General features: G+C 44.4%; 1 protein-coding gene across 1 annotated transcript in view; it reads left to right on the top strand.

Annotated features, from left to right (window-relative positions):
- Positions 1 to 5,072: 5,072 nt before the first annotated feature.
- The window catches only part of ABTB2 (ankyrin repeat and BTB domain containing 2), a 197,272-nt gene continuing 175,508 nt past the window's right edge, over positions 5,073 to 26,836 (top strand). The window contains exon 1 of the mRNA XM_030200768.1: positions 5,073 to 6,416. Within this exon, the coding sequence (XP_030056628.1) occupies positions 5,549 to 6,416 (868 nt within the window). The 5' untranslated portion in view covers positions 5,073 to 5,548. The remainder of the gene's footprint in view (positions 6,417 to 26,836) is intronic.

The following is a 26,836-nucleotide window of genomic DNA, read 5'->3' as shown; positions in this document are numbered from 1 at the left end:
TCCAGCCCCAGCCCACATCTCCCACCTGCCCCCCTTTTCAGCCCCACTATCCCACCAGTCCCCAGCCCTTTTCTCCCATCAGTCCCGAGCTTTAGCCCCCAGCCACTTCTCCCTGTCCTCTTTTCAGCCCCTAGTTTCAACCCCAGCCCTTTTCTCTCACCAGTCCCGAGCTTCAGCTCCAGCCAGTTCTCCATGTCCCCTTTAAAGCCCCTAGTCCCCACAGTTTCAGCCCCCTTCATCCACCACATGCCTTGCATCCCCCCTTTTCAGCCCCAGACCCATTCTCCCACCTGCCCCAGGCATGGACCCATTTTCCCTCCTGCCCCCCTTGTCAGACCCCAGTTCCAGCTTCAGACCCCTCCCATCTGAGCACTCCCCTCTCCTCTCCCCTCCCCTTCTCCCCTCTCTGAGCACCCATCTGAGCTCCCCACCCTCCCTAATCCCCTTTAAGCACCCCTCTGAGCTCCTCCACCCCTCCCCAATCCCCTTCTCCCCTCTCTGAGCTCCCCCACCCTCCCTAATCCCCTTTAAGCACCCCTCTGAGCTCTCCCACCCTTCCCCAATCCCCTTCTCCCCTCTGAGCTCCCCACCCTCCCTAATCCCCTTTAAGCACCCCTCTGAGCTCCCCCACCCTTCCCCAATCCCCTTCTCCCCTCTCTGAGCTCCCCCACCCTCCCTAATCCCCTTTAAGCACCCCTCTGAGCTCTCCACCCTTCCCCAATCCCCTTCTCCCCTCTCTGAGCTCCCCCACCCTCCCTAATCCACTTTAAGCACCCCTCTGAGCTCCCCCACCCCTCCCCAATCCCCTTCTCCCCTCTGAGTCCCCCGACCCAACAGCTGAGATCCGTTCTCCTGCTGCTCCTACCCTGTCCTGCCTTAAAAAAATGTTTTTTCAAAGCGCCGGAGAGTGGCAGGCAGCGCGCCTCGCGTCTGCCCTGCTAGTAAAGAAGATCTCGTCGACGTCGTCGTCCTTCCCACACTGAGTCCCACCCGCCCTCACGGTAATAGGAAGTTGCCTCAGAGGGGGGTGGGAGACAATGTGGGAAGGGCGACGACGTCAGCGAGATCTTCTTTACTAGCAGGGCAGACGCGAGGCGCGCTGCCTGCCACTCTCCGGCGCTTCAAAAAAAATTTTTTAAGGCAGAGCAGCGGGAGCAGAGCACCCCCCACCCGATGACACCTGGGGCGGACCGCCCCCACCTCCCCGCCTTTGCTATGCCACTGACCCTACCGTAACTACACCATACTGCACACTTCCTATTTCGGAGAATCTGAGAATTCTCTGAGTCACTATTGATCAAAACCTCACATTTGATACCCACGTGAAGAATACAACGAAAAAAATGTTCTACTCGATGTGGAAACTCAAAAGAATAAAACCTTTTTCCCAAGAAACATCTTCCGCACACTAGTACAGTCATTAGTAATAAGTCACTTGGACTACTGTAATGCCCTGTACGCAGGCTGTAAAGAACAGACCATTAAAAAACTCCAAACAGCCCAGAACACCACAGCCAGACTCATTTTTGGAAAAACTAAATACGAAAGTGCGAAGCCCCTAAGAGAGAAACTGCACTGGCTCCCGCTCAAGGAATGAATTGAGTTCAAGATCTGCACAACCGTTCACAAAATCATCCACGCAGATGCCCCACTCTATATGTTAAACCTAGTGGAACTACCACCCAGAAACGCCAAAAGATCGGCCCGCAAATTCCTCAATCTGAACTTCCCCAGCTGTAAAGGAATTAAATACAAACAGTCATACGCCACTACTTTTGCGTACAAAAGCACACAGATATGGAACGCATTACCCATGACCCTGAAAACCATGGACAATCTAACCAGCTTTCGCAAATCATTGAAGACACATCTCTACAACAAAGCCTACAAAAGACATCCTTAATGAAATAAATCATTCCTTAAACCTCTCAGGTTCATCCAAAAATACCTCTCACATGACCTTACCTAACACCTTCCCATCTAAATCCTCATCTACCTTCAGCCTACTATCGATTGTATTTAAGATCATGTAATGACCACATCATAATAACACTCTGTAAGCCACATTGAGCCTGCAAAAAGGTGGGAAAATGTGGGATACAAATGCAATAAATAATAATAATAATAACAACAACAACAAAAGACAGTAGGTTATGGTGGGGGGGGGGGGGGGGGGTTACTAAGCATTGCCTGTTACCATGTGACAAATCCTTTCAGCAAGAGATTAGAAGAAATATCTTTTGTAGCGCTTGTACAATCTGTTTTCTAAACAACTGAAAAATTAAGGGGCTCATTTTTGAAACAGAAAAACGACCAAAAAGCAACACAAAGTGGCATTTGGCTGTTCCCCTCCCCCCCAACACACACACACAAAACATCCAAATCGTTATTTTCAAAACACATTTATAAGATGCCTTTCTATGCAGTTCATCTGAAGTGCATCCAAATGACAAGGGGGCGTGTTGGAAGTGGAATTTTGGCGTTCCTAACACTTGGACATTTTTCTGCCATAATGGAGCAAAGCAAAAAACGTCCAGGGCTAAAACCTAGATGTTTTGTGCTAGAGCTGTTTTAATAATGACTATGTCACAAAAAGGTGCCCCAAATGACTACTAGAGATATTAAGGCATGACCCCCTTTACTCCCCCAGTGGTCACTGACCCCCTCCCACCCCTCACCTCCAAAGATGTGAAAGAAACAGTACATACTAATCCCTCTGACAGCTTCAGGTGTTATGGTCAGTCCTATTACAGCAGCAGGCAGGTCCCTGGAGTAGCCTAGTTGTCAGTGCAGTCCACTGTAGAGAAGGGAACCTAGGCCCATAACCCACTCTAACTGTTACACTTGTGGTGAAAAGTACGAGCCCTCCAAAACCTACTGAACCTACATATAGGTGACACTTGCAGACATAAGGGCTATTGTAGTGGTTTACAGCTGGGTACAGTAGGCTTTTAGTGGGTTTTGGAGGGCTCATCATACAATATAATGGGGTAGCAGTGAGATATTTACCTGGGACCTTTTATGTGAAAACCACTGCAGTGCCCCCTAGGCTGCCTCACTGCTCTGGTGGGATGTCTGTGTGGCCAATCTACTAAGAATGCTGGCTTGTTTTACATCCCAATGGCTTGATTTTGTGCGTTTTTCACTTGGACTTTTTTTTTAATGGTCCAAAAAGATAGATGCACTGAGCACAACAATCTTCCAAAAACTACTGAAAACCAACCTGTTCAAAAAGGCATACCATAATGATCCATCCTAAATACTAGACAACTAGACTCTACATGAACTAGACAAAACCGAAATCTCCACACTAGACTGATAACCTACGTGCTACTAATGAAAGATACGCAATACACACTACCACTTTATTTCACATACCGGAAATGAACTTTCTATGGTTGATTGTCTAACTTATTCTATAATTAACTTTATCATTTAGGAACTTCAATGCAATACCACTGAGTATTCTACCTTACCATTTATGCACCTTAATGCAATACCACTTGTATTTCTCTATCTGGAAATGGCGATCGCCATTACGGCATAATGTAAGCCACATTGAGCCTGCAAATTGGTGGGAAAATGTGGGATACAAATGCAACAAATAAATAAAATCATAAATAAACAATGTGCAGCAAATGGCCATTGTTTTTCAGGTTCGAAAATGGCCCTGTTCGCTACTGGATTTGGGATGTTTTCTGCAAAACCCCCAGCTGGATTTAGATGCCCTCTCCACGTCTAGGAAATTAAGTAGTCTGGTGGTTGGCCAGTTGTACTTATCCAAAATAGAGTTTTAAAAATATATGAAACAAAGTATGCATTGTATTTTATTGTATGTAAAGAGATGTTTTGCTTTTGTAATTTATTGTTTATATTCTATTGTATGCTATCCACTTTGATGGGGGGCGGGGGTTAATGGTGGTATAGCAAATGTTTTCATAAGATCATAAGAGTAGCCATACTGGCTCAGACCAATGGTCCATCTAGCCCAGTATCCTGTTTTCCAAACAGTGGCCAAGACAGGTCACAAGTACCTGGCAGAAACCCAAATTGTGGCATACTACAAATCCCAGGGCAAGCAGTTGCTTCCCGTGTCTGTCTCAATAGCAGACTATGGATTTTTCCTGCAGGAATTTGTCCAGACCTTTTTTTAAACCCAGATATGCTAACTGCTGTTACCATATCCTCCAGGCTCCAGCAAAGAGTTCCAGAGCTTAACTATTGGTTGAGTGAAAAAATATTTCCTCCTATTTGTTTTAAAAGTATTTCCATATAACTTCCTCGAGTGTCCACTAGTCTTTATACTTCTAAACCACTCAGGATTTTGTAGACCTCACTGGTATCTCTTTTATGGCTTTCACTTGTTCACTGCACTTTTGCTGGTTGCGATTCATCTTCTGCTGCTTCACTCATTTCCTTGTGTGAAGCAATAAGTTTATCATACTGTTGGATTTTTTAGTTGAATATATGTGCAACCAAAAAAATGAAACAATATAATATCAAAGCAGATCACAATAGCCTAAGGAATCATAAATCACCTATTAATACTAGCTCAATTCAAACATTAATAAACATAAACCTACATGTTCAGAAACATGAAATGTGCATGCTTGTAATCAGCTGTAAGTTAACTAACAGTGTCTAGTGTAAAAAGTCAAATCTTCAGCTTCAGAAGCTCCAAACAACCTTTATTTATTGTCATAGTGTGTGCATAAACCTTTTCAGAATAGTCGAACGCATGTCGTTGGTCTGGTGGTCTGTCTAAGTGAATCACACTAACAGGAGAGGGCTGTCAGAGTGGAGGCGAATTTAATAAACTGCGCTCGGTCAGGAAGGCTGCAAAGAGTTAACTGGAAAGCGACATACTCCGAAGCTTGGAAATCGCTCGTCTCTCCCAACTCTTTGTGCTTGTGTCTAATTCATATTTGCAGGCCAGGTTGGGATTTCACTGGTCGGATCCAGAGGAGGAGGAGGCGCTGATTGGTTGGGTGCCGCATTCATTTGCATACTGTCTGCAAAGAGTTAGCTGAGGTAAGTTTGCTTCTCAGGCTGGCTGGGGAATTTATCTTTTATTCTCGTTTCATCTCCATGCTGCTGCCCTCCTGCTTTCTCGCCGATAGACTTGGGAACTGCCCTTGCTGGAAGCATACGAGAGAAGAAGGGTCCTGCTTTGCTGGAGTCGCTCCGGCATTCTGACTGTGCAGTGCAGTGCAGTTTCTAATTTGTTTTCCAAGTCGGATCTAGTGACTGTTGTAATCTCAGCCTGCTGTCACTTTTAACAGACTGGTGGTGTTTACTTGTTTCTTCTTACACTCAGACCCATTGTGCAATAAATTTCAAGATATCAGCGTCCCCATAAGATGGAGAAAACTGCCGATGACTGCTGCCTGAGCTATCCTAGAAAGTTAAGGATGTGTGTAGCCTACTGCACCGTATTATAAAACGCTCTGCAAATTTCACTGAGTGGAATTTAGAAGCAAATCAGAGTTGCGTCCTGAGTTATTTACTCGGTGGTGATCTTTCTTGAACTGGCGAAAGATCTGTTCCTATGGCTGGGATATATAGTTCAGCTTTGAAGACCCTGGAGGATTTGACCCTGGATTCTGGTTATGGGGCAGAAGATTCCTGCAGGTCCCTTAGTCTCTCTTCTTCCAAATCCAACTCCCAGGCATTCACATCATCCCAGCACAGGGGCAAGTGGTGGTACTGCTCTGGATCCATGAACAGTAGGAACAACAGCTGGGACACAGTGAACACTGTCCTTCCAGAAGACCCAGAACTAGCAGAAATCTTTTCCAAGTGTCCTAAGCTTCCGGAACTAGAGGAGTTCCCATGGACGGATGAAGACATTGGGAAAGTTCTCCAAAAAGGGATGGAAGAGGGACATCCTAGAGTTTTTTCTCAGGAGGCCATCAGGAGGTTGTCTGTGTTGCTGAGGAGAGGACTGATCAGGATCTCCAGGGAGGCCCAGCGTCTGAGTGTGATGCATTCCAAATGTACCAAATTTGAGATCCAAACTGCCATGAGGCTCATCCTAAGCTGGGCACTGGCCGAGAGCTGTGTCCTGGCTGCGGTCAAGGCGCTGTCTCTTTATAGCATGAGTGCTGGAGATGGACTCCGAAAAGGCAAATCAGCCCGTGCAGGCCTTACACTCTCTGTGGGGAGGTTTTTCAGATGGATGGTGGACACCAGGATCTCCGTGAGAATTCATGAGTATGCGGCTATCTCTTTTGTGTCTTGTATGGAGAACCTTATTGAGGAGATTCGGGTCCGAGTCCTTGCAACTCAGAGCCCTGATGTAGGAAGTGGAGGAGAAGTTTCTGTTGATACTCTAGAGATGGTTATCAATAATGATGCTGAGCTCTGGGGAGTGTTGCAGCCTTATGAGCATCTCATTTGTGGGAAAAATGCTAATGGTAAGAACCATGATATATTAATACTATTACATGTATTGAATATTACGACATTGCTCTTAAATCGCTCTCTGGTTTTATTAATTTCAATTTTTAAACTTTTAGGGGCCCTTTTCTAAGCTGCGTAGGTGCCAACACATGCCCAACGAGTGTCAATTTTGAGTTACCACCCGGGCTACTGCGTGGCCCTTGCGGTAATTTCATTTTTTACGCACGTCTGCTAGGCGTGCCGGAAAATATTTTTATTTTCTGGCGCACGGGTGGTCATCGTCATTCTATGCACGTAGACAATTACCACCCAGTTACCATGTGAGACCTAGGTCAATGGCTGGCGGTAAAGTCTCAGACCCAAAATGGATGCGTGGCAATTTTCATTTTGCCGCACGTCCATTTTCAGCAAAAAATAAACAAAAGGTGTTTTTTACAGGTGCACTGAAAAATGATTCTGCGCGTAGCCAAAACATGCGTCTACACTACCGCAGGCCATTTTTCAGTGCGCCTTTGTAAAAGGGCTCCTTAATTGCCTATATGATTATCAGCATAACACGATCAGTCACTGAAAAACGGTGATTCATTATTTAGCTGTATGTTAATTCTTGATATTGGTGACATTTATTTATGTAGGCATAGATGTCTGCATATTTGTAGATAATGAGATTTCTAGAAGAAAAATGCACAGATAAGAAAGTGTAACATGCTTGTCAGAGAAGGGCTGAGAGAAGTATCCTCATCAGAGTTTATTCTGATAGAGCTGGTAACTTTGTTTTGGCTGTTAAACAAAAGTGCCATTCTGTAGCTGCAGTTGGAAACTGCTGTGAAAACAGAGCAGAAATATTGATGACATCATCAGCTTTGGCAATTACCTCCCACAAGAACTAGTGTTTTCTGTAGGGGATATTAGTTCATTCTGTATTAAATCACCTCTGAATCCATCAGGAGCCCTGTTCTAAATGCACTGTGTTGTAATTAAAGAGGTCACTAAGAGGTCAGTATAGTGCATGATGATTTTACAGAGGGGCACACTAAAATGGGCTATTTTACAAAGTGGAGGAGCTGTTACTGCGTTAATGACTTTTATAAACAGATTGGAAGAATGTTTGGAAAAACACATTCAAAATATTTGGTCTGTAGAATGAATATTATTATCACTAAGTTGAACAGACCAGAGATTCCTCAAGTCTCATCTTCTGATTGCTTCACTGCCCTTAGTACACAAGAACCCAGAAGAAGGCAGCAAAATGCCAGTGCATCTGTAGCTGATCCTGCAGCAGCTAAAAAAAAAAAAAATGCCTTCCTGACCCTCAAATATGGAGATTGAAAATTGCTGTTGTCTCTGTAGCAGGGCTTTCTGAGGGCAGTAGTGCTTTGGTCACCTGATTTCTGCCAGTTGAATTAGAAGCTGCCCGCCTGATATAGAGAGCCTTCTATTTATTTTTAGAACATTTGTTTCTCTTGAGGTGAAGAATTCTCACACATGGGAGTTATTTTGTAAAGTGTGTTTTATTTGAAAACAAACATTTTGTTGAACTTCTGTCAGTGGTCCATGATGGACTGGAGGATTCTGACCTTGCATGTACAGAGAGTGAGCGCTGTGTGCAGTTTACAGAACTTCATGTACGATTGTATCATTTATTATAAATTCTCTAGAAGTAGAAACCACCTGCTGAATAATCAACCAGTTTCATTCACTGGCATCTGGATCTAAACTATGCCTATTTTACTGCAAAGAATTTCTTATCCAAATACGTAGGAGTTATAGATTTTTTTTAACAACTACTTAATTAGAATCCCTGATTAAGATGTTCTGTAATGTGAATGAAACATAGTTCTTCAGTTAAGAATTGAAATAAAAGGCTAAACAAAGAGGGGGCAGTTCTTTAAAGGGGGGTATCAGGTAGGCACCACTTAGATGCGTCAGAGGTGCTGTTAAGTGACAGGTTGGCGCCTATGTGCACTAGGTGCTATTCCGTAAGGTAGAGCCCAGGGGCAGACTGACAATGATCTGGGCCACCAGGCAGTGAGGGTGATTTGGGGTCCCCCCCCCCAGCTGCTGTCCGCTGCCTCCCCCTACCACCACAGCTGCCACCGAGCCTCAGTGGACCCTTCCTGGTCCTACCTTGAAGAGCCCTGCTGGTCTAGTGGCTTCTTCAGGGGCAGGAAAGAACCCCACTCTTCCCTGCCCACTACTGCTATTCTGCCCAGCACGCATAGCTGTGTTTTCAAAATGGCAGCAGCTATGTCCCACGGTAGTCTGGTGGGTCTCAACAGTCTCGCGAGACTGCCACAGGGAGTCTCGGAAGCCATTTTTTATACACTGCGGCTCCAGGCAGAAAAGTGGCAGTGGGCAGGAAAGGGTGTCGTTCTTTCCTGTCCCCCATCCCCACCCCACAGAGGCCACGAGACCACCAGGGCCCTTCAAGGTAGGACTGGGAGGGTTGTGTGTGGTGGTGGCGGCTAGCTACGTGGGGCCTGAGTTGGCCCGGGCCCCTGTAGATTTGGCCCTGGCCCCCTGCCGATGATCCCCTTGAACCCCCCTCCCGCCACCAACCCTCCCCCGCCGTCGCCGCCCTCCCCGCCGCTGCAGCCGATACCTTGTTTGGTGGCCGGGCCAGCTGAAGAGAGTCTTTTCAGCGCTGGAGTAGCGCCTTTGTTCAAGGAACTTCCTGGTTATGATCAGCTGTTTCTGACGCCTTACACGACGGCGGGGGAGCATAGGAGTATCTCCTAGGTATGCACATCACAATTATAAACTAGGCACATCACTTGGCGTACCCAGGTGCACCAACTTACTCCTGCCCAGAGCCACCGAAAGGGGGGGACAGGGGGGACAAAATTCCCCAGGCCCCCAAGGGGGGCCCGGCGCCGGGGTCAGGTTGCCGGCGCTGCAATTCCTAGTCTCACCTACTTGCCTCCTCAGCTCCGGGCCCCCTGCATTCGAAGCGGCAGTCACAGATCGCCTCCCTTCGGGCCTTCCTCCCTGTGTCCCGCCCCCGCGGAAACCGGAAGTTACATCAGACGAGGGCGGGACACAGGGAGGGAAGGCCAGAAGAGAGGTGATCTGCGACTGTCGCCTTGAATGCAGGGGGCCCGGAGCTGTGGAGAAAGGCAGGTGAGACCGCGGACTGCAGTGGCTGGGGGGGGGGGGTGACGGGGGGCAGCAGCAGCAGGGGAGCGATGGAGGGCGGGAGCAGTGGGGGACGGAGGCGGGGCGGCCTTGCCCCGGGCCCGGCCTAGTCTCTCGGTGGCCCTGCTCCTGCCATTGACATGGAGTAAGAGGGTAGACCTATATGTAGGTGCAGCAATGCCAACCCTATGCTGGTCTTCTATAATGGAATCATGGCACTCTGATGCAGTTACAGAATTGGCGCCAAGCACATGGCATTGGGGTGCCTACAGTGAGGCGCCAGTTTATAGACTTGCCCCCAGAGTCTTTTGTTCAATCATTCATCCATTAGACTTCTTATAGTCTGCACTTCTTGAACTCAGGCTGGATTATGGTAAATGTAAACAGTCAAACAATATCAAATGTAAAAAGTAGCTCAGAGGATATCATGCGTTTAGAACATAAGAATAGCTATACTGAGGCAGACCAGTGGTCCATCTAGCCCAGTATCCTTCTTCCAACAGTGGCCAATTCAGGTCACAAGTACCTGACAGAATCCCAAAGAGTAACAAAATCCTATATAGAATCCCAAATAGTAGCAACATTCCATGCTACTGATCCTAGGGGCCAAGCATTGCTTCCCCACGTTTATCTCAATAGCAAACTATAGACTTTTCCTCCAGAAACCTGTCCAAACCTTTTAAAACCCAGATACACTAACCACTGATCCCATTTCCTCTGGCAGCAGAGCTTAACTATACTTATACTTGCAGCCAAATAGCTTTGTATAAAATACAGTAGGCTTCAGCGCAGATCCCGACACGCTATAAACGGCACCTAACTCGGGAGCGCCTACAGATTAGCATTCGGTGCTGATTCTTGCACCCACTATAAACAGTGCTCGTTTGGTTACCTTTGTCATTTGAGATTTAGACAGTATGTTGGCATGCTTTACCATGGGATCCTGATCCTGCAAACAGCACCTCTTTGGTGCCTGACAGAGATGTTTCCTATCTAACTATGCAGTGCTCTTGTGTTCTTTGAATGAAAAACCTGGACTCTAGCCTGCTGCTGTAGCCTAGTGGTTCGCACAGCAGCCTCAGAAGCTACAGAATCAGGCTTAAGTCCCACTGCAGCAGCTGTACCAACTTCTTTCAGTACCTATTCTTCTTTGTACCACAGGCCCATCTGTGGGAGCTGCTGTGTGACAACCTTCTGTGGCAAAGTTTGGCATAGAGGTCCTGAGTAGAGAATGACATGGGGACAAAGTTTGTCTCCGTCCCCTTGGGTTCTGTCTCCATCCCCACACCATCCCTGCAGGTTCTGTCTCCGTCCCAGCCCCATCCTCACAGGCCCTGTCTCCATCCCCGCCCCGTCCCCGCAGGTTCTGTTCCCATCCCCATGGGCTCAGTCCTCATCTGCAGAAGAATGAACACTTACGATTTTATATTTAAATCTTTTTATTAAAGTATAAAAAGGAACAATGTGCTATGCAACTGTTGTATATAAATTACAAATAGAAAACAATAATAACAATGAGCAGCTATAATAATCCTCGTTCCCATCACCACCCTCTACCCTTCCAACTCCAACAATAGGTGATTTCTACTACACCAAGGAATCCTAATTCACACAGTTAAAATGTCCAGGGGTATAAAATACAACCCGTTCTATATGCCCTTGAGGGGAAAAATATGCCCTATGAAGCACTGTTATGGTTTTTTAATCTGTGGATAAATAAGAAGGATTCAATCTAGCTCTCCTGTCTTCCATAGTCCTTCCTGGAATAGAAGTTGTCTTCTTAGAAGATGTGCTGTAGCAGGATGTACAGGATCCCCCATGCAAATTTTGCTAGTTGTAGCCGGTATGCTTGCTTGTTTTTCCAAAAAATCAAAATATCTTTGTAGGCATCACTCAAACATAAACAGCAGTCCAGTTTAACAGGCTTCAAAGTAGAAAATGACACGGGGACAAAGTTTGTCCCTGTCCCTGTGGACTCTGTCCCCATCCCCACCCCGTCCCTGTGGGATCTGTCCCCGTCCCCATTCCCATGGTTACTGTGGTTCCCCATTCCCGTGTCATTCTCTAGTCCTGAGCAGCTTGTTCTCAGATTTTTCTTTGTGGGCTCAGGCATTTGATCTTGTGGTCTGTGCAAGGTGTACATTCGCACTGTGAGCCTAGTGGGATATGAATATTGTTGCCCTTTGGCCTACCTGCCGGGTTCAGTCCAGGTACATTCGAATAGTTGTTTCCATGGCAATGCAGATGAACCATGATAGGGATTCACACCAGCTCTGGATCCAGCATGTGGTGCTGCTGTGAGAATACTCGTAAACCCTGCAGGTGACACATCCATCAGATACAGCACAGCACAGGCAGCACTTCTTACCCCTCATTGGGCAGGAAACTAGTGTATTAGTCTCAGAACCTTGATATCAGATAGGGTAACCATGGACATTGATATGAAAACACAGGACACCCATGTTAAAAAAAACTTTTATATAAAATTAAATGTTTTTGAACATGCATTTAAATAATTTTTAAAATGAAAACATATTTACAGAGGGGTTAGGGAAAGAGGAGGTAAAAAAAAAATGAAACTAAAACATGATAACATATTTACAATTAACAAAAAGGGTGAGGGAAAGGGCAAGGAGGGTTAAGTGACTTGTCCAGAGTCACAAGGAGCTGCAGTGTTCGGACTTCACTGACACGCTTCCAGTCAGAAGGGCTAGGCTGTGAGCATCTTTTACAGATCCTATTTGTTCATGCTATCCTCCCTTCTTACAAATTCCTTTCCCCCCCATACCTACAGAACATGTCTGAGAAGTCAGCAGAATGAGGATGACCCCCTACCCTAGTTCCTCTGTTATCAGATACTAGAATATTGTGCTTTAAAATAGGGTAATTTTATTTTGCCAACCAAAGTCACCAATCTCTTTTCCATTGTATGCAAATTGTGTGTGGTGGAGAATCGGAGAGCAAAAAGAAGAAGGGGGTAGACTAATGTAGTTCCAACATGCTTAACTTATTAACAAAAAATCAACTTTGTATAGCTGCAAAATTGACTCAGTATAGAACTGTGTTTCGGCGACACGTGCCTGCCTCAGGAGTCAAACAATGTTTCCATGCAAAGTTGATGAATTGCAGCTGATAAATCACAATTATCCAATACAGGTTCAATCAAACAACATCAAAGATGCAGCTGAGAAATATCCACTGCTATACAAGGTGTAGAATAGCGAGTCTTGGCAAACGAGCAGTGAAAAAGAGAATCGGAGACCATTAAAATAGCAAATCAGCTGATTCATAGGAGCCAACTTTTCAAAATGATTGGGGTGCTGAAATTTTTTTTTTACAGGTGATGCATTCCCCCCTCCCCTCCTCCCCTCTCCCCCTCCCATCCCTCCCCCTTCCTCCCATTCCCTCCCTTCCCCGAGTTCCAGGCCCACCTCCCTCCCTCTCTAAGTTCCAGGCCCCGCTCCCTCCCTCCCCCTCCGAGTTCCAGGCCCCCCTCCTCTCTCCCTCCCTCCGAGTTCCAGGCCCCTCCCTCCCTTCCTCCCTTTGAGTTCCAAGCCCCCTCATTTCGAGTTCCAGGCCCCCTCCCTTCAAGTTCCAGGTCCCCTCCCTCCCTCTCTCCCTCCCCCTCTCTCTCACTCCCTCCCTCTCTCTCTCCCACCCTCCCTCTCCCTCCCTTCGAGTTCCAGGGTCCCTCCAAGTTCCAGGGTCCCCCCTCCCTCCGAATTTTAAAAGTGATCTTACCTCGTCGGGGTTGTGGCGGCAGCAGCAGCAGTGAGAAGCGTGCAGGCTCGGCGTTTCAGCCCTTCCCTTCTCTCTCTCTCTCAGCTCTGGTCCCGCCCTCTTTTCCTGTTTCCGCAAGGGCGGGACCAGAGCTGAGAGAGAGAGAAGAGCTGATGTATAAATGAGTCTTCTCAGAGGAGGTGAAACAGGCTTTCAGAAGCATCATGAATTACTTGTTTTTGAAAGTTATTAGGATTCCATAGCTTGCCGTGAAATTTACCAAAAGGGCTGTCAGTAAGTAATCGTGGAACACGATCCAGTTTCTGTAGGGTAGACAGGGCCTGTACATCATTTTAGGGCTGATTTCCACTGGTCTCTAAGTGGCTTTCCACAAGATAATAGCTCCTGAAGGGGCCCTTTTACTAAAGGCTTGCCGTGTGGCAATCCGGAACTACCGCCAGCACATCCTGGCCGCAAGTGGTAATTCTGCCCCCAGCACACAGCATTTCCAATGCTGCTGGAATTTTTCAAAAATTATCACTACAGGGGGTTACCTGGCAGTAATCGGCGCTGCCTGGTTACTGCCGGGTTAACTTGGGAGACCTTACCGCCATCTCCTTCCTTCCTTCAACAGCGACTCCATTAGTTTTTCCTACCACCGACATGAGGCTTACCAGCCTGTAATTTCCCACTTCTTCCTTGTCCCCATTTTTGTGAAGAGGGACCATATCAACTCATCTCCAATCCCACAGAACCTCTCCCGACTCTAAAGATCTATTAAATAAATCCTTAAGAAGTACCGCCAGGACTTCTCTGAGCTCCTCAGTATCTTGGGATGTAACCCATCTGGCCCCATAGCTTTGTCAACTTTCAGATTTTCAAGCTGTTTATAAACGCTTTCTTCCATGAACAGCGCAATATCCACTCCATTCCCATCACCTTTTGGGGGTTATGCAGGTTACTCTCGCTTCTTTCTCATACAGGTAGATCTATTGGCTTTACAGTTGTAACCGCTGCTCCATTAAGTTACCCAAAATATTTCCTTATAGATGCAATGGTTTTAGTGTTTTTATTGCTGGACTTTTCAGGTCACCCCAGTGCTTCATTTCTATCCTCTTGCCTCTGGGAGATCCTCTTTGTTTACCCTATGCTTTTTTTGATTTCCACTAATGTTTTTATGTCTATCACCTCTTTAGGGAGGGCATTCCGGATCAGAAATATATCCATTTATTAGACAAAATAAAATGGACACAAGATTCACAGTCTATTATGGGAACCTCTAACATAATGATATCCACTTTCAGTTCTCAAGGATTGGAAACAGGTCAGGTTTTCAAGCTATCCATATTTTATTTATTTTTGATTATTTAAAAGATTTCATACCTGCCACATGTAAAATGTTGGGCAGAGTACAAGTTACATACATAATAAATAAAATCAAGATATGTAAAAAACCAGCAGAGATGACATGGACTTCTCTGTAATTCATTGGATGCTATTTTGACCACTTGGGTGAATATAGTACTCTTCCTCAGTTCTAATATACAAAACGCTTGCTTGAAAAATAGAGCCCCGAGGTTCTCCGTGGAGATAGAAATATGAGTCTTGGTGCTTATGTGGAGAATTCAGGTGAGCAGTTTCCAAATGTAGGACCAATGACTGGAAAAGCTTGTGCACAAGTCTCTGATAGGCATAATAAACATGTCCATGGTACATCTAGTAAGTTTTGCCCAGTGGGATACAGTGTGTATGATGGTCTATGTATTTTGTATATTTATGGAGGACTAGTCTAATGAGTAGAGCAGACGACTGAGAAACAGGGAAGGCAGGGTTCAAATCCTACTTCATCTCTTTGTGATTTTAGGCAAGTCACTTAACCTTTCTTATCCTTAGTACAAACTTACATTATAAGGCCTTTGGACTTAGGGTAGGCATAGTTTGGGGTGGGCATGGAGGACAGCACACCCCTCCAAATGCTGAATTGGCCCTTTTCCCCTCACTACCTGTATGACTTCCTTACCCTTTGCTCCACCCCTCAACTAATTAGACAAAGTACATCTATGCTTCTGATGATAGGCAAATACTTTGGCTTGAACTAGTATTGAAAAGATATAAGTTAAATTCCCCTCCCCCCACCACAAAAAATTAATGGTAGCCCTTCAGGAGCCATAGGCCAGAAACATGCAATCATGAGTCACTAGGTATTACAATTGCATGATGTAACCTGTGCCCCTGAGTGAGGCCTGTGATTGCTGTTATCACTGCAGGCCAAGAACAGCTGATCTGGGGAACAGAGTTCCTGCCTGAAACTCAAACCCAGGTATTCTGTTGAGATGCTAGGATGGCATAGCTGGTCCTTTTATTCATTTTTATTTTTACAAAAAAACCAAAGTTTAGCAAAAGAATTTTAAAGTTTCTAAATATTGACCCTTAAAAGTGTGTTACAACCCAGAAAGTGGTGACCCACAACTTACAAGAACCGAATTTAAAAAAATAGTTACAGTTCCTGGTCATGGTCCACTTTAGCTGCCTGTCTTGTTTGTTGGTGCCAGTAAGTGGAAGGGCTGCTGTACTTGAGCTGGCCTTGGAAGGACAGCAGGAAGGAACGTATACGGTGAGGAACAGAGTTGCCAAGTTACCCAGTTCCAGGCTAGAGATTTTGGGCCAGTTCTGGTTTTGAACTTACATCTCAAAGCAGGGTGGGATTTGTAGTGCTGGATCCTGCCCATTACAGTCGGTGCTGCAAGTCCCAGAATGCACCAGGATGGAGTGGACAGAAATCTAGGACTGTCCCAAAATCTCCAGCCTAGAGCTGGGTAACTTGGCATCCCTGGTGAGGAACCTCTTTTATAACCATTGTGGTACTGCTTTGTATTAAAGCAGATATAATACTGTTATAGCAGTACAGAATATTTACAAATTTAATTGTTCACCCCACTTATCTAGGAACTGTTCAGTGTATGAGAGCACATTTCTTGTGCAGATATTTTTAATCAATATTGGTGTTGTAAAAATGTTTCTGAATATTATCTTCTGCTTCTTAGTAAAAGTCAGATCTTCCTCGTTGTGTTTTTGTGTAAAGCACTGATTTTGCTCCTGTCTTTGAGTTAAACTTGCACATCTGGCCACATCTTTAATCCAGATGTTGCAAAGTCCAGTAGGGCAGAGGCTGGTATCTTACCAGAACACTGCTTGGAATAAATGTGACAATTAATCTGTTCTTCTTCCTTGCCATCTGATATCCATCTCAGCAAAACCAAATGTACAGAAACCACTTGATAGACTGGCTCAGCTCAAGCCTGAAATGAGCACAGGGATATTAGTAGAAAGCTTTATAAATAGTATACAGAATACACTTGCCAACTTTCTTTCTTGGCTGGAATTATTTGGTGGATTAACAGTTGCACGTTACATGGGAACCACTCAGAATTTAATTTAATGGTTTCTATTCCACTTAAAGTCAAGCTCCCTTGCAGCAGTCGAGCCAGGGAGGGGAGTATTCAAGGAGAACATGGCAAGCAGTGCAGGAGGTAAAGGGAAGGTCATCGGAGAGTGTGAAAGCAAGTGGTCTGCAGACTGAAAGGGAAATATTTTATCTTAAGAATAAAAATTATAGACTGGGTGGCTTGTTCATTTCAGTATCACTGGACCCAATATTCAGAACACAGGAGGGAGCCTGGTTAACTTCCGCAATCAGTGGTCAGCCCGGATATTCAATGCCAGGTGGATTCCGGTGACTGGCATTGAATATCTGGGTGATTTTTGGCCCATTTAAGTTTAACCGGCCAAGCTGATATTCAGCACTGGTCGATTAAGTTTAAACCAGCCAAAAATATTCCTGCCTGATTTTGCCACCAAACTTAGCCGGCAATGCGTTGAGTATTAGCAGATATCCGATTATATTGCACGATATAATCAATTATCCACTAAGAGCTAACCAACAATATTCAGCGGGAGATAACCAGCTATCTCCCACTGAATATTGCCAGATAGCCGGTAAAGTGCCATTTAACCAGCCAGGAGCTTTCTTTGCCTGGATTATGTCTGCATTTTATACTACCAGCATCAATGAATAAATACAGATGGTTTATGTTTCTGGACCACACATATAGAGCCAGATTCTATAAAATTTGATGCTCAGCGCTATCCTATAAAGGGCACTTCAGGATGAGCACTCTATAGAATAATGTTGAGTGCTAAATTTGGTGCTCAACTTTGGGCACAAGGAAACGCCAGCTGAAGCCTGGTGTAAATCCTGCTGAGCAAATTGGGCGCAGATCCCCGCTAACCTATATCATTGTGTGCGTCTTTTGTGAATGCTCCACCCCACCCATGTCTTTCCCATGGTCATTCCCCCTTTTGAGTTGTGGGCGATCCAGTTACAGAACAGTGCGTAGCCAGATCGGCACCCAAAATCACAATAAGTGTCAATTAAGTGCTTGTTAGCTCCAACAATTTAATCATTGGAGCTCAATAACTAATTATTTTGGACGCAAATCTGGGATCTGCACCCAATTTTGGGTGAGCTTTATAGAATCCCGGGAGAGCGTTTCTCATTAAAGTCAAACAGGAGGGTTTGCACTAACATTCCACCTGTCCTACTGGGATGATGTCCTGTATTGGTATCTCCTTTGCCAACAATTGATCTCATCTGATATTCTTTCTGCCACTGACCTATGGGATAGTTTTGTGGCAACTCCATTATTGGAATGGGGGAGCAACTTAAAAGACAGTTCTATAAATTTGTGCCTATGGGTAGGAACCAAAATATCTGCTTATGGTGTAGAATACTAACACATACGTGGGTAAGAAACACCACTAATTGGCACTTACCCACACATGTGCTAGCTGCAAGTCTATAAAATACGTAATTATGGGGTTTTTTTTTTAGCACATATGTAAAAGGGGACATTCTCATGGGCAGGCAATGGACAGCTCTACCAAATATGTGCATAACTTACAGAATAGTGTAAGTTACATGCGAATATGGTGCCACATATGTAGCCATGAACCTTTAAGCCAACTATTGGCATGGCATAAGAAGTTTTGTGGCTATATGTCTGAGCCAAACAGAGAGGGTAACCAGCATACGTCGAAATTACACAGACAAAAAAAGCAACACTAGGCCTTCAAGACTGAGACAACAGGAGTATTTTATTGATAAAGGACCCGACATGGGCCGTGTTTCAGCGTTAAGCAACGCCTGCCTCAGGGGTCAGGGTTTGAATGTAAATAGAATAAAATGTATATGTATCCAATACCTCCGAATTTGGACAGAAAAAATCTTAAAGCTGAGCGTGTCTCACAGAAATGACAGCCGCAATATAAGTAGAAGCTCCTGTATTTAGCCTTGTATTTTGCAAAAGCAAATTCTTTTGCAAAATACAAGGCTAAATACAGGAGTTTCTACTTATATTGCGGCTGTAATTTCTGTGAGACACGCTCAGCTTTAAGATTTTTTCTGTTGCTTTTTTTGTTCGCGGCTATATGTTTGCACGTAAGTGTTGCCTTAATCCCTCGTTCTATAATGGCACTTATGTGCAAGCATATAGCCGCAAAACCTCTTATGCCATGGCAATAGTTGGCTTAAAGGTTCATGGCTATGTGGCACCATATTTGCATGTAACTTACACTATTCTGTAAGTTATGCACATATTTGGTAGAGCTGTCCATTGCCTGCCCATGAGAATGCCCCCTTTTTACATATGGATTTCATGGCAATCCATTGGGTGCTCTTTAGTAAACCAGACTGCCAATTAGGGAAGCCAGGATTCAAATTCCTCCTCTCTCACTGATGCACTCTGTGACCTTAGGCAAGTTACTTCATCCTCCAGTGCCTCAGGCTCAGACTGTGAGCCAATTTAAACCGGGAAATAACTCATGTACCTGAATGTAGAGATGGGCTGTTTTTGCAATGTTGTTGGAAGCCAACCACAATGTTCAGTATGACCAAAGTTTATTCTCCAAAGTGAATGCTGATAAAATGACCCAACATGGGCCATGTTTCAACAAACACAGTCTTCATCAGGAGTATCTTGTGTGTGTCAGCTACTTAGGGGGAGAGTTGTGATAACGCCAGAATGGGACCTCTAATTAATTCTTTCTCAGCCGCTGCTGTGGGTGGTCTCTCCCGGCATTGTTGTAAGCACTGTCGGTGCTGTCATGTCTGTCAGACTCAATGATAGAACACTAAAAGAAGATTAAACTAGTCCGTTTTCTTTTAAGGAATTTGTGAACAGCAAGAATCATTCTGCAGTGAAACATGAAGAACAAAACAAGATCTGTCAAAAGAGAAACATGCTGTTATGACCAGATTGTCATAACAGCATGTTTCTCTTTTGACACATTGCTTGCTGATTTGTAAGCTACCCCTGACGAAGACTGTGTTTGTCGAAACACGGCTCGTGTTAGGTCATTTTATCAGCATGTACTTGGAGAATAAACTTTGGTCATCCTGAACATTTTGGTTGGCTTGCTCCACTTTTTTGGTTTGGTTTGTGTGATTGTGTGGATTTCATCAGTGCCTTCGGGTTTTGTGCTTTGCAATGTTGCAGTGGCGTACCAAGGGGGGCAGTGGGGGCAGTCCGCCCTGGGTGCGCGCCGCTGGGGGGGTGCCGCGGCGCGCGCCTGTTGCCCTGCCTCAGTCCGAGAAAGTTTGCAATTCGCTTGTGTTCACTGCTCCCTCTGAGTCTGCCCCGGAACAGGTTACTTCCTGTTCCGGGGCAGACTCAGAGGGCGCAGTGAACACATGCGAATTGCGAACTTTCTCTGAGACAGGGCAACAGGCGCGCGCCGCAGCACCCCCCCCCCCAGCGGCGTGCACCCAGGGGGGTGTCATTTCGCCGGGGGGGGGGGAAGAGGTGTCATTTCGCCGGGGGGGTCACGCTGCACCCGGGGGGGGGGGGGGCGCATCGGCGATCCGCCCCAGGTGTCAGCTAGGGTCGGAACGCCACTGCAATGTTGTTAACAAACTATTTGCAGAGAGGGCACACTCTTAACAACAAAATGGCTAAGAAAAGCCAAATAAAATGAACATTCCTGAAAACAACACAGGAAACGGCACAAAATGAAAAATTTCTGGCTTCCCACCTCAACCTGAATGTAACTTGCCTTGAGTTCAAGTTTGGAAAAGAATTAAATCCAAATTATTCTCTGAGGCAATATGCTGTATGTTTTTCCCTGCTAAATATCCTAATATAAGCACCTTTGTACGGTGATGTTTCAGGAAATTAATTCCAGCAGGTGACCTGCCAAATACGACTGCAAGCTGAATTTCTTGATTACTTTGCTGCGAGTTTAATACAGCGGAGTTTTACAGGGGTGTTTTATTGCACAATTCACCTAGACTGCTGAGAGCTAACAATGTATAAATTAAGATAGCTTGAACTCATTAAGCAGTAAGTGATCAGAGCTCCTGCCACGAACTCACAAGACATCATTATGTTTGTTATGGAAGAAGATACAAAATTGGCATTAGTGAGATGGCATAACACCATGTGCCAGATCCGTAGTCCAAAATTCTCTTGTTGCTGTGGGATACAGACTCAGACAGGAAATCATGGTTAGATGGGAAGTGGTCCAAAACATACACCACTACTTTAATGTTGAAAGCTTAGAGAAAAAGAGAGAAAAGCGAACTGTTCTGCTGAACAAGCAGTGCAAAGTTGAGTTAGAATGGTTTTGCTAAGACCCAATAAAATGTATGTACTTATTTTACAAGTCTTACCATTTTCCATGTGCACTGATATTTCTGGAATTTGACAGGCTTCATTTATTTTAAAAAAAAAAAAAGTTTCTGCATGAAAGAAAATGCAAGTTGAAGTCTCTTGCAATGATTTCTCTTAGCTGGGAAAGCGTTACCGTTTTTTCACAGTGTGTCCTTCTTTGTAAGTAAGATGGGAGTGAGAAGGATGCCACTGCAGTCTTATTTTCCTTCAAGATTAGCAGAGCCCAAAGCAGCATTTATGAAAACTGGCTTGGTTTAACCCTCGTGGGCGAGGGCCTCAGAACTCCCAGCCATCCAGCACAGTTATAGCAGCAGCAACTTCCAAAAGATGTCTTAAGGCTAAATTTAAGAAATAGGCCACATTCCCAAAGTATTCTATGGAAAAGATCTGGCTTGCACACATTTTTGTTAATGTTTTCCATTCTATAAGAAAGTTATAAGCCTTAGGTGAAGTGAGTAAGCTGAGGAGCTGGTCTCTTTTCACCCAGTGCTTCAATCTGGCCCAACTTTATTGACGTGAAACTGACTGACATACAGTTTTGAAAGATAACTTGCATGTTTTTTGCCACCTTTCTTTCTCCATACAGCCCTTTCCCTTGATGGAGAGTTGTATTGTGTTCCTATTCACTATGATGTGCTTTCTAATGAAGTCCTAATAGTCTCTCTCCTACTGTGTTCAATATAGGGGGAAAGGGGATGGGATTTGATATACTTCCTTTCTGTTGTTAAAATCAAAATGGTTGGGTTAGATGGATTGCTCAGAGAGTCACAAGGAGCTGTAGTGGAAATTAAACCCAGTTCCCCTGGTTCTCAGGCCACTGCACTAACCATTAGGCTACTCCTCCAGCTGACCAGTTAATAGAAAGGACAGCATTCTGGCAGACTACTACTGGGATGCAAAACACCGTCCCAATGAACCTGCTACTTAGTGCTCAAGAGGTGTTCAATTCACACATGCGTAATTTCACAAGAGGAAAGCTTTTGCTAAACAAATGTTATTGATTTCTTTGATGAAGTGACCATAACAGTAGACCAAGAGGGTGCAGTCAATGTAACCTGCCTGGATTTTAGTAACACCTTTGACGCTGTTCCATACAGGAGACTGTTAAGCAAGTTAGTCAGACTGAGAGACTGAACAAAAGTGATAAACTGGAAAAATTACATAGTAACATCGTAAATGTTGGCAGATAATGACTTGTATGGTCCATCCAGTCTGCTCAAGGTTACAAGGTGGCTAGAGTCCTACCTGCTGTTCTGTGTAGCTTACATCCCTCTATGCCCTATTTAAAGTGTGGAGATCATTTAAGTTTGCTTTAATTCCATCTTCTTTCTATAAAGGGATCCTCTCTGTTTATCCACAGCCAATGTGAAATCCAATATGCGAGAAACAGAGAGAAACTAATAATGCTATGTTTCAAACAAAACTCTCCAAAATATTATATACGTGTGTGTGTGTATATGGGAATGAATATATTATTAATATATTAACATACTTCAAACTAATTGACACGAAGACTTAATCTTTAAGTATTTCAGCATATCTAATGGGAGGAAAAAGTCTCAGAGCCCAGCCTATAGACAGTCATATGAATGAATAGCCTTCTTGGGCAGTCACCTCATTGTTGGAAAAAAATAACTCCCTTTAATCTAGAGAAAAATTAATAAAGCTCAAAAACATATATGTGTTTCTTCTGTGGCTTAATGTGCATTCTGACAGCTTTAATAGAGAAAGATGGTCCCACCAACAGTGGCCAGTGTTTCACTAAATTGCTACTTCAGGGTGATAGTGGACCCATATCATTCAGACAATACCTCTCGGCTTCAGGTCTCAGTGGTCTACCATAAGCTAGATTATCTTTGCTTGACAGAAACCTGGTTAGCTGAAGGGGGAAACCCTGAGGGGCATAATCGAAAGGGACGCCCAAGTTTTGCTGAGGACGTCCTCGCAAAACGTCCCGGTGGAGGGGCGGGGAAACCTGTATTATTGAAACAAGATGGACGTCCATCTTTTGTTTCGATAATACGGTCGGGGACGCCCAAATCTTGACATTTAGGTCGTCCTTAGAGATGGCCATGCCTAGACTTGTTCGTTTCTGATTTTCGGCGATAATGGAAACCAAGGACGCCCATTTCAGAAACTACCAAATGCAAGCCCTTTGGTCATGGGAGGAGCCAGCATTCGTAGTGCACTGGTCCCCTTGACATGCCAGGACACCAACTGGGCACCCTAGGGGGTACTGCAGTGGACTTCACAAATTGCTCCCAGGTACATAGCTCCCTTTCCTTGGGTGCTGAGCCCCCCAAAACCCACTATCCACAACTATACACCACTACCATAGCCCTTACGGGTGAAGGGGTACCTATATGTGGGTACAGTGGGTTTCTGGTGGGTTTTGCAGAGCTCACATTTACCACCACAAGTTTAACAGGTAGGGGGATGGGCCTGGGTCCACCTGCCTGAAGTGCACTGCACCCACTAAAACTGCTCAAGGGACCTTCATACTGCTGTGATGGACCTGAGTATGACATTTGAGGCTGGCATAGAGGCTGGCACAAAATATTTTTAAAGATGTTTTTTGAGGGTGGGAGGGGGTTAGTGACCACTGGGGGAGTAAGGGGAGATGATCCCCAATTCTCTCTGGTGGTCATCTGGTCAGTTTGGGCACCTTTTTGTGGCTTGGTCGTAAGAAAAACAGGACCAGGTAAAGTTGTCCAAGTGCTCATCAGGATGCCCTTTTTTTTCCATTATGGGTCGAGGACGCCCATGTGTTAGGCACACCCAAGTCCCGCCTTCGCTACGCCTCCAACACGCCCCCGTGAACTTTGGTCGTCCTCGAGACAGAATGCAGTTGGGGACGCCCAAAATCAGCTTTCGATTATGCCGATGTGGGCGACCCTGTGAGAAGGATGCCCATCTTCCGATTTGTGTCGAAAGATGGGCGTCCTTCTCTTTTGAAAATGAGCCTGCCTGTATCATAACCATGCTTACTCCCCCTGCCTCTCAACATATGTTTCTTAATCAGGAGAGTGGTAGGGATGGAAACTTAGCACTGATTTACTCAGATAAATTAATGATTATAATTTTTTATTTATTATTTATTAGGATTTATTTACTGCCTTTTTGAAGGAATTCACTCAAGGTGGTGTACAAGAATAAGTCAAACACAGGCAATAGACAATTACAGCAGTAAAAATATTCAAATAATGCAAAGTATAGCATATTATACTACATTATGTCAACACAATATGCAATAAATATATCAAATAATAATAATCAACAGAAATAAAAATGTAAAACAAAAAAACAACCACTAACTGAATATCAGCACCAAGTGGTCAAAGTGAAACTGTGTCCCAGGAATGCACTTTTTCAAGGTATCATTTGCCTGCTCAAAATTTCATAGCTGTTCAGCAAGGGTGGTGGAGAATATTAAGATGAAGTTAGCCAGGTAAAACCTTTGAATGTTGACCTCTCTGTACCTGTCCAAGGATCCCATTTTTGTCCTAGTATGCTTGAATGCTTCTGCACAAGTCTTTGTTCCAGGAAGTAATACCACACCTGTTCAAGGAGTTCACGCCTGGCTGCTAATAGAGCTGCTCATCTTTAATGCGAATGATTGGCTGCCATTGAAAGAAAGTGAAAAGAGAGCAGGGTCAAAGGCAGTGCATGTCTCTTCTATGATATTTTTTCATTATGTGATAGCGTTCCACCTGAAATAAAAAAAAAAAAAAAAATGTTTTTATGGCCAACTGAGAAGGACACGAAAGAAGCTCTCCTGGTATTTCAGACTTTAATATATGCCAGGCACACATTTTTATGACTGATTTCATTTGCTGAACATCATCAGTATGTTACAGCAAGGATTACCTGAGCTACAGTACTTTTAAAACAACTTTTGCATGAAAGAGGTGTATTGAGAAAATGTCATGCAGAAAATTAGCAAGCGAAGTCTGCACTATTGAATATATCCAATATAAGGTTTAGGAAATAGTTTCAAAGATCAACAATTTCAGGCTAATAGGGGAAATTAGCATGTTATGGGAGGAAAAGCTGTAGCATGTGAAAAGTTGATAAAATGTAGAACCATGGTTTGTAAGAAAAACAGAGAAAATTGAAGGCAGATAAAGGCCATATGACCTATCCACTCTGCCCATCCATGCCATCTATTATAACCTCCTATCCCTTAGAGATCCTATGTACTGTCCCAAGCTTTCTTGAATTCAGATACATTTTTCGTCCCCACCACCTCTATCGGGAAACCATTCCACAAATATACCACCCTTTCCGTGAAGAAGTATTTCCTCAGATTATGCCTGAGTCTGCTCCCTTTCATCTTCATTGTATGCCCTCTCATTCCAGAGCTTCCTTTCAATTGAAAGATTCACCTGCTGCACATTTATACCATGGAAGTATTTAAACATCTCTATTATATCTCCCCTGTCTCACCTGTCTTTTAAAATAAATAAATAGTAAGAAAGAAAAGCCATTGTCAGAAGCAGTTACTGGGAGAAGCCAAAGAAAATGACTACCAAGATTATAAAGAACATGGGGTGAGTATAGGAGGAGACAGTGAGGGTTGAGAGAGTGTAGGGGAGAGAGTGAGAGGAAGTGGGAAAAGAAGAGAGTTGATGGTAGGGTAAGTAAATGGGGACAAAGGGAGAGAGTAAGTGAAGGGTGGTGAGGAAATAAGGGAGTGTGAGGGGAGAAACATGGGGAGAGAAGAGAATGAGGGTGAGATGAGGACAAGAAGTGCATCAAAATGGAGTGGAGACTGGAGGGAGAGAGAGGGATGCATACCTCAAGGATCACCACTTTCACCGCTTCTTTTCAACCTAATGATGATCCCACTAGCCAAATCCTTACCAATCAAGGCCTTAACCCTTTCATATACGCAGAATACTGTATGTCACATTATACATCCCTTATAAACATGACCTAACAGAAATCACCAAAGAAATCATACTCAGCTTGAACATCATGAACTCATGGGCGAACGCATTTCAACTAAAACTAAACACTGAAAAAACACACTGTCTAATCCTCTCATCCTAATATAACACAAACAAACCCACCAACATAATCACCCCAGACTACACCCTCCCTATCTCAGATAGCCTGAAAATACTCGGAGTTACAATCGACCGAAATCTCACACTAGAGAGCCAAGCGAAAGCTACAACAAAGAAAATGTGCCACTCTATGTGGAAACTCAAAAGAGTGAAACTATTCTTCCAGAGGGAAATATTTCGCAAATTGGTACAATCAATGGTACTAAGCCACCTAGACTACTGCAATGGAATTTATGAGGGATGCAAAGAACAAATCATAAAGAAACTCCAAACTGCCCAAAACACAGCAGCCAGACTCATATATGGAAAAACAAGATTCGAAAGCGCAAAACCCTTACGAGAAAAACTACACTGGCTCCCAATCAAAGAACGTATTGTGTTCAAAATCTGCACCCTTGTTCACAAAATCATCTACGCTGAAGCCCCAGGATACATGTCAGGCCTCATAGACCTCCCAATCAGAAACACATCAAGATCAACATGATCATACCTAAATCTCCACTACCCAAGCTGCAAAGGACTCAAATACAAATCAACCTACGCGTCCGGCTTCTCCTAAGCACACAACTATGGCATGCACTACCAAACGCCGTGAAAACAATATATGACCACCTAAACTTCCGGAAACTACTAAAAACTTACCTGTTCAAAAAGGCATACCTGAACGACCCAACTTAAATGCCTCAACTCTGCAACACAACAAACCAAAGCTTGTTTGGACATAAATTACCTCTTCCTCCTTATGATTCCTAAATCTGTCTGTCACGCGCAAACTTTACTCTA

Source organism: Microcaecilia unicolor, chromosome 4, assembly GCF_901765095.1.
Source record: "Microcaecilia unicolor chromosome 4, aMicUni1.1, whole genome shotgun sequence".
NCBI lineage: Eukaryota > Metazoa > Chordata > Amphibia > Gymnophiona > Siphonopidae > Microcaecilia > Microcaecilia unicolor.
Note: the sequence above shows the minus strand (reverse complement) of the source record. Positions and strands in the feature narration are given on the sequence as shown.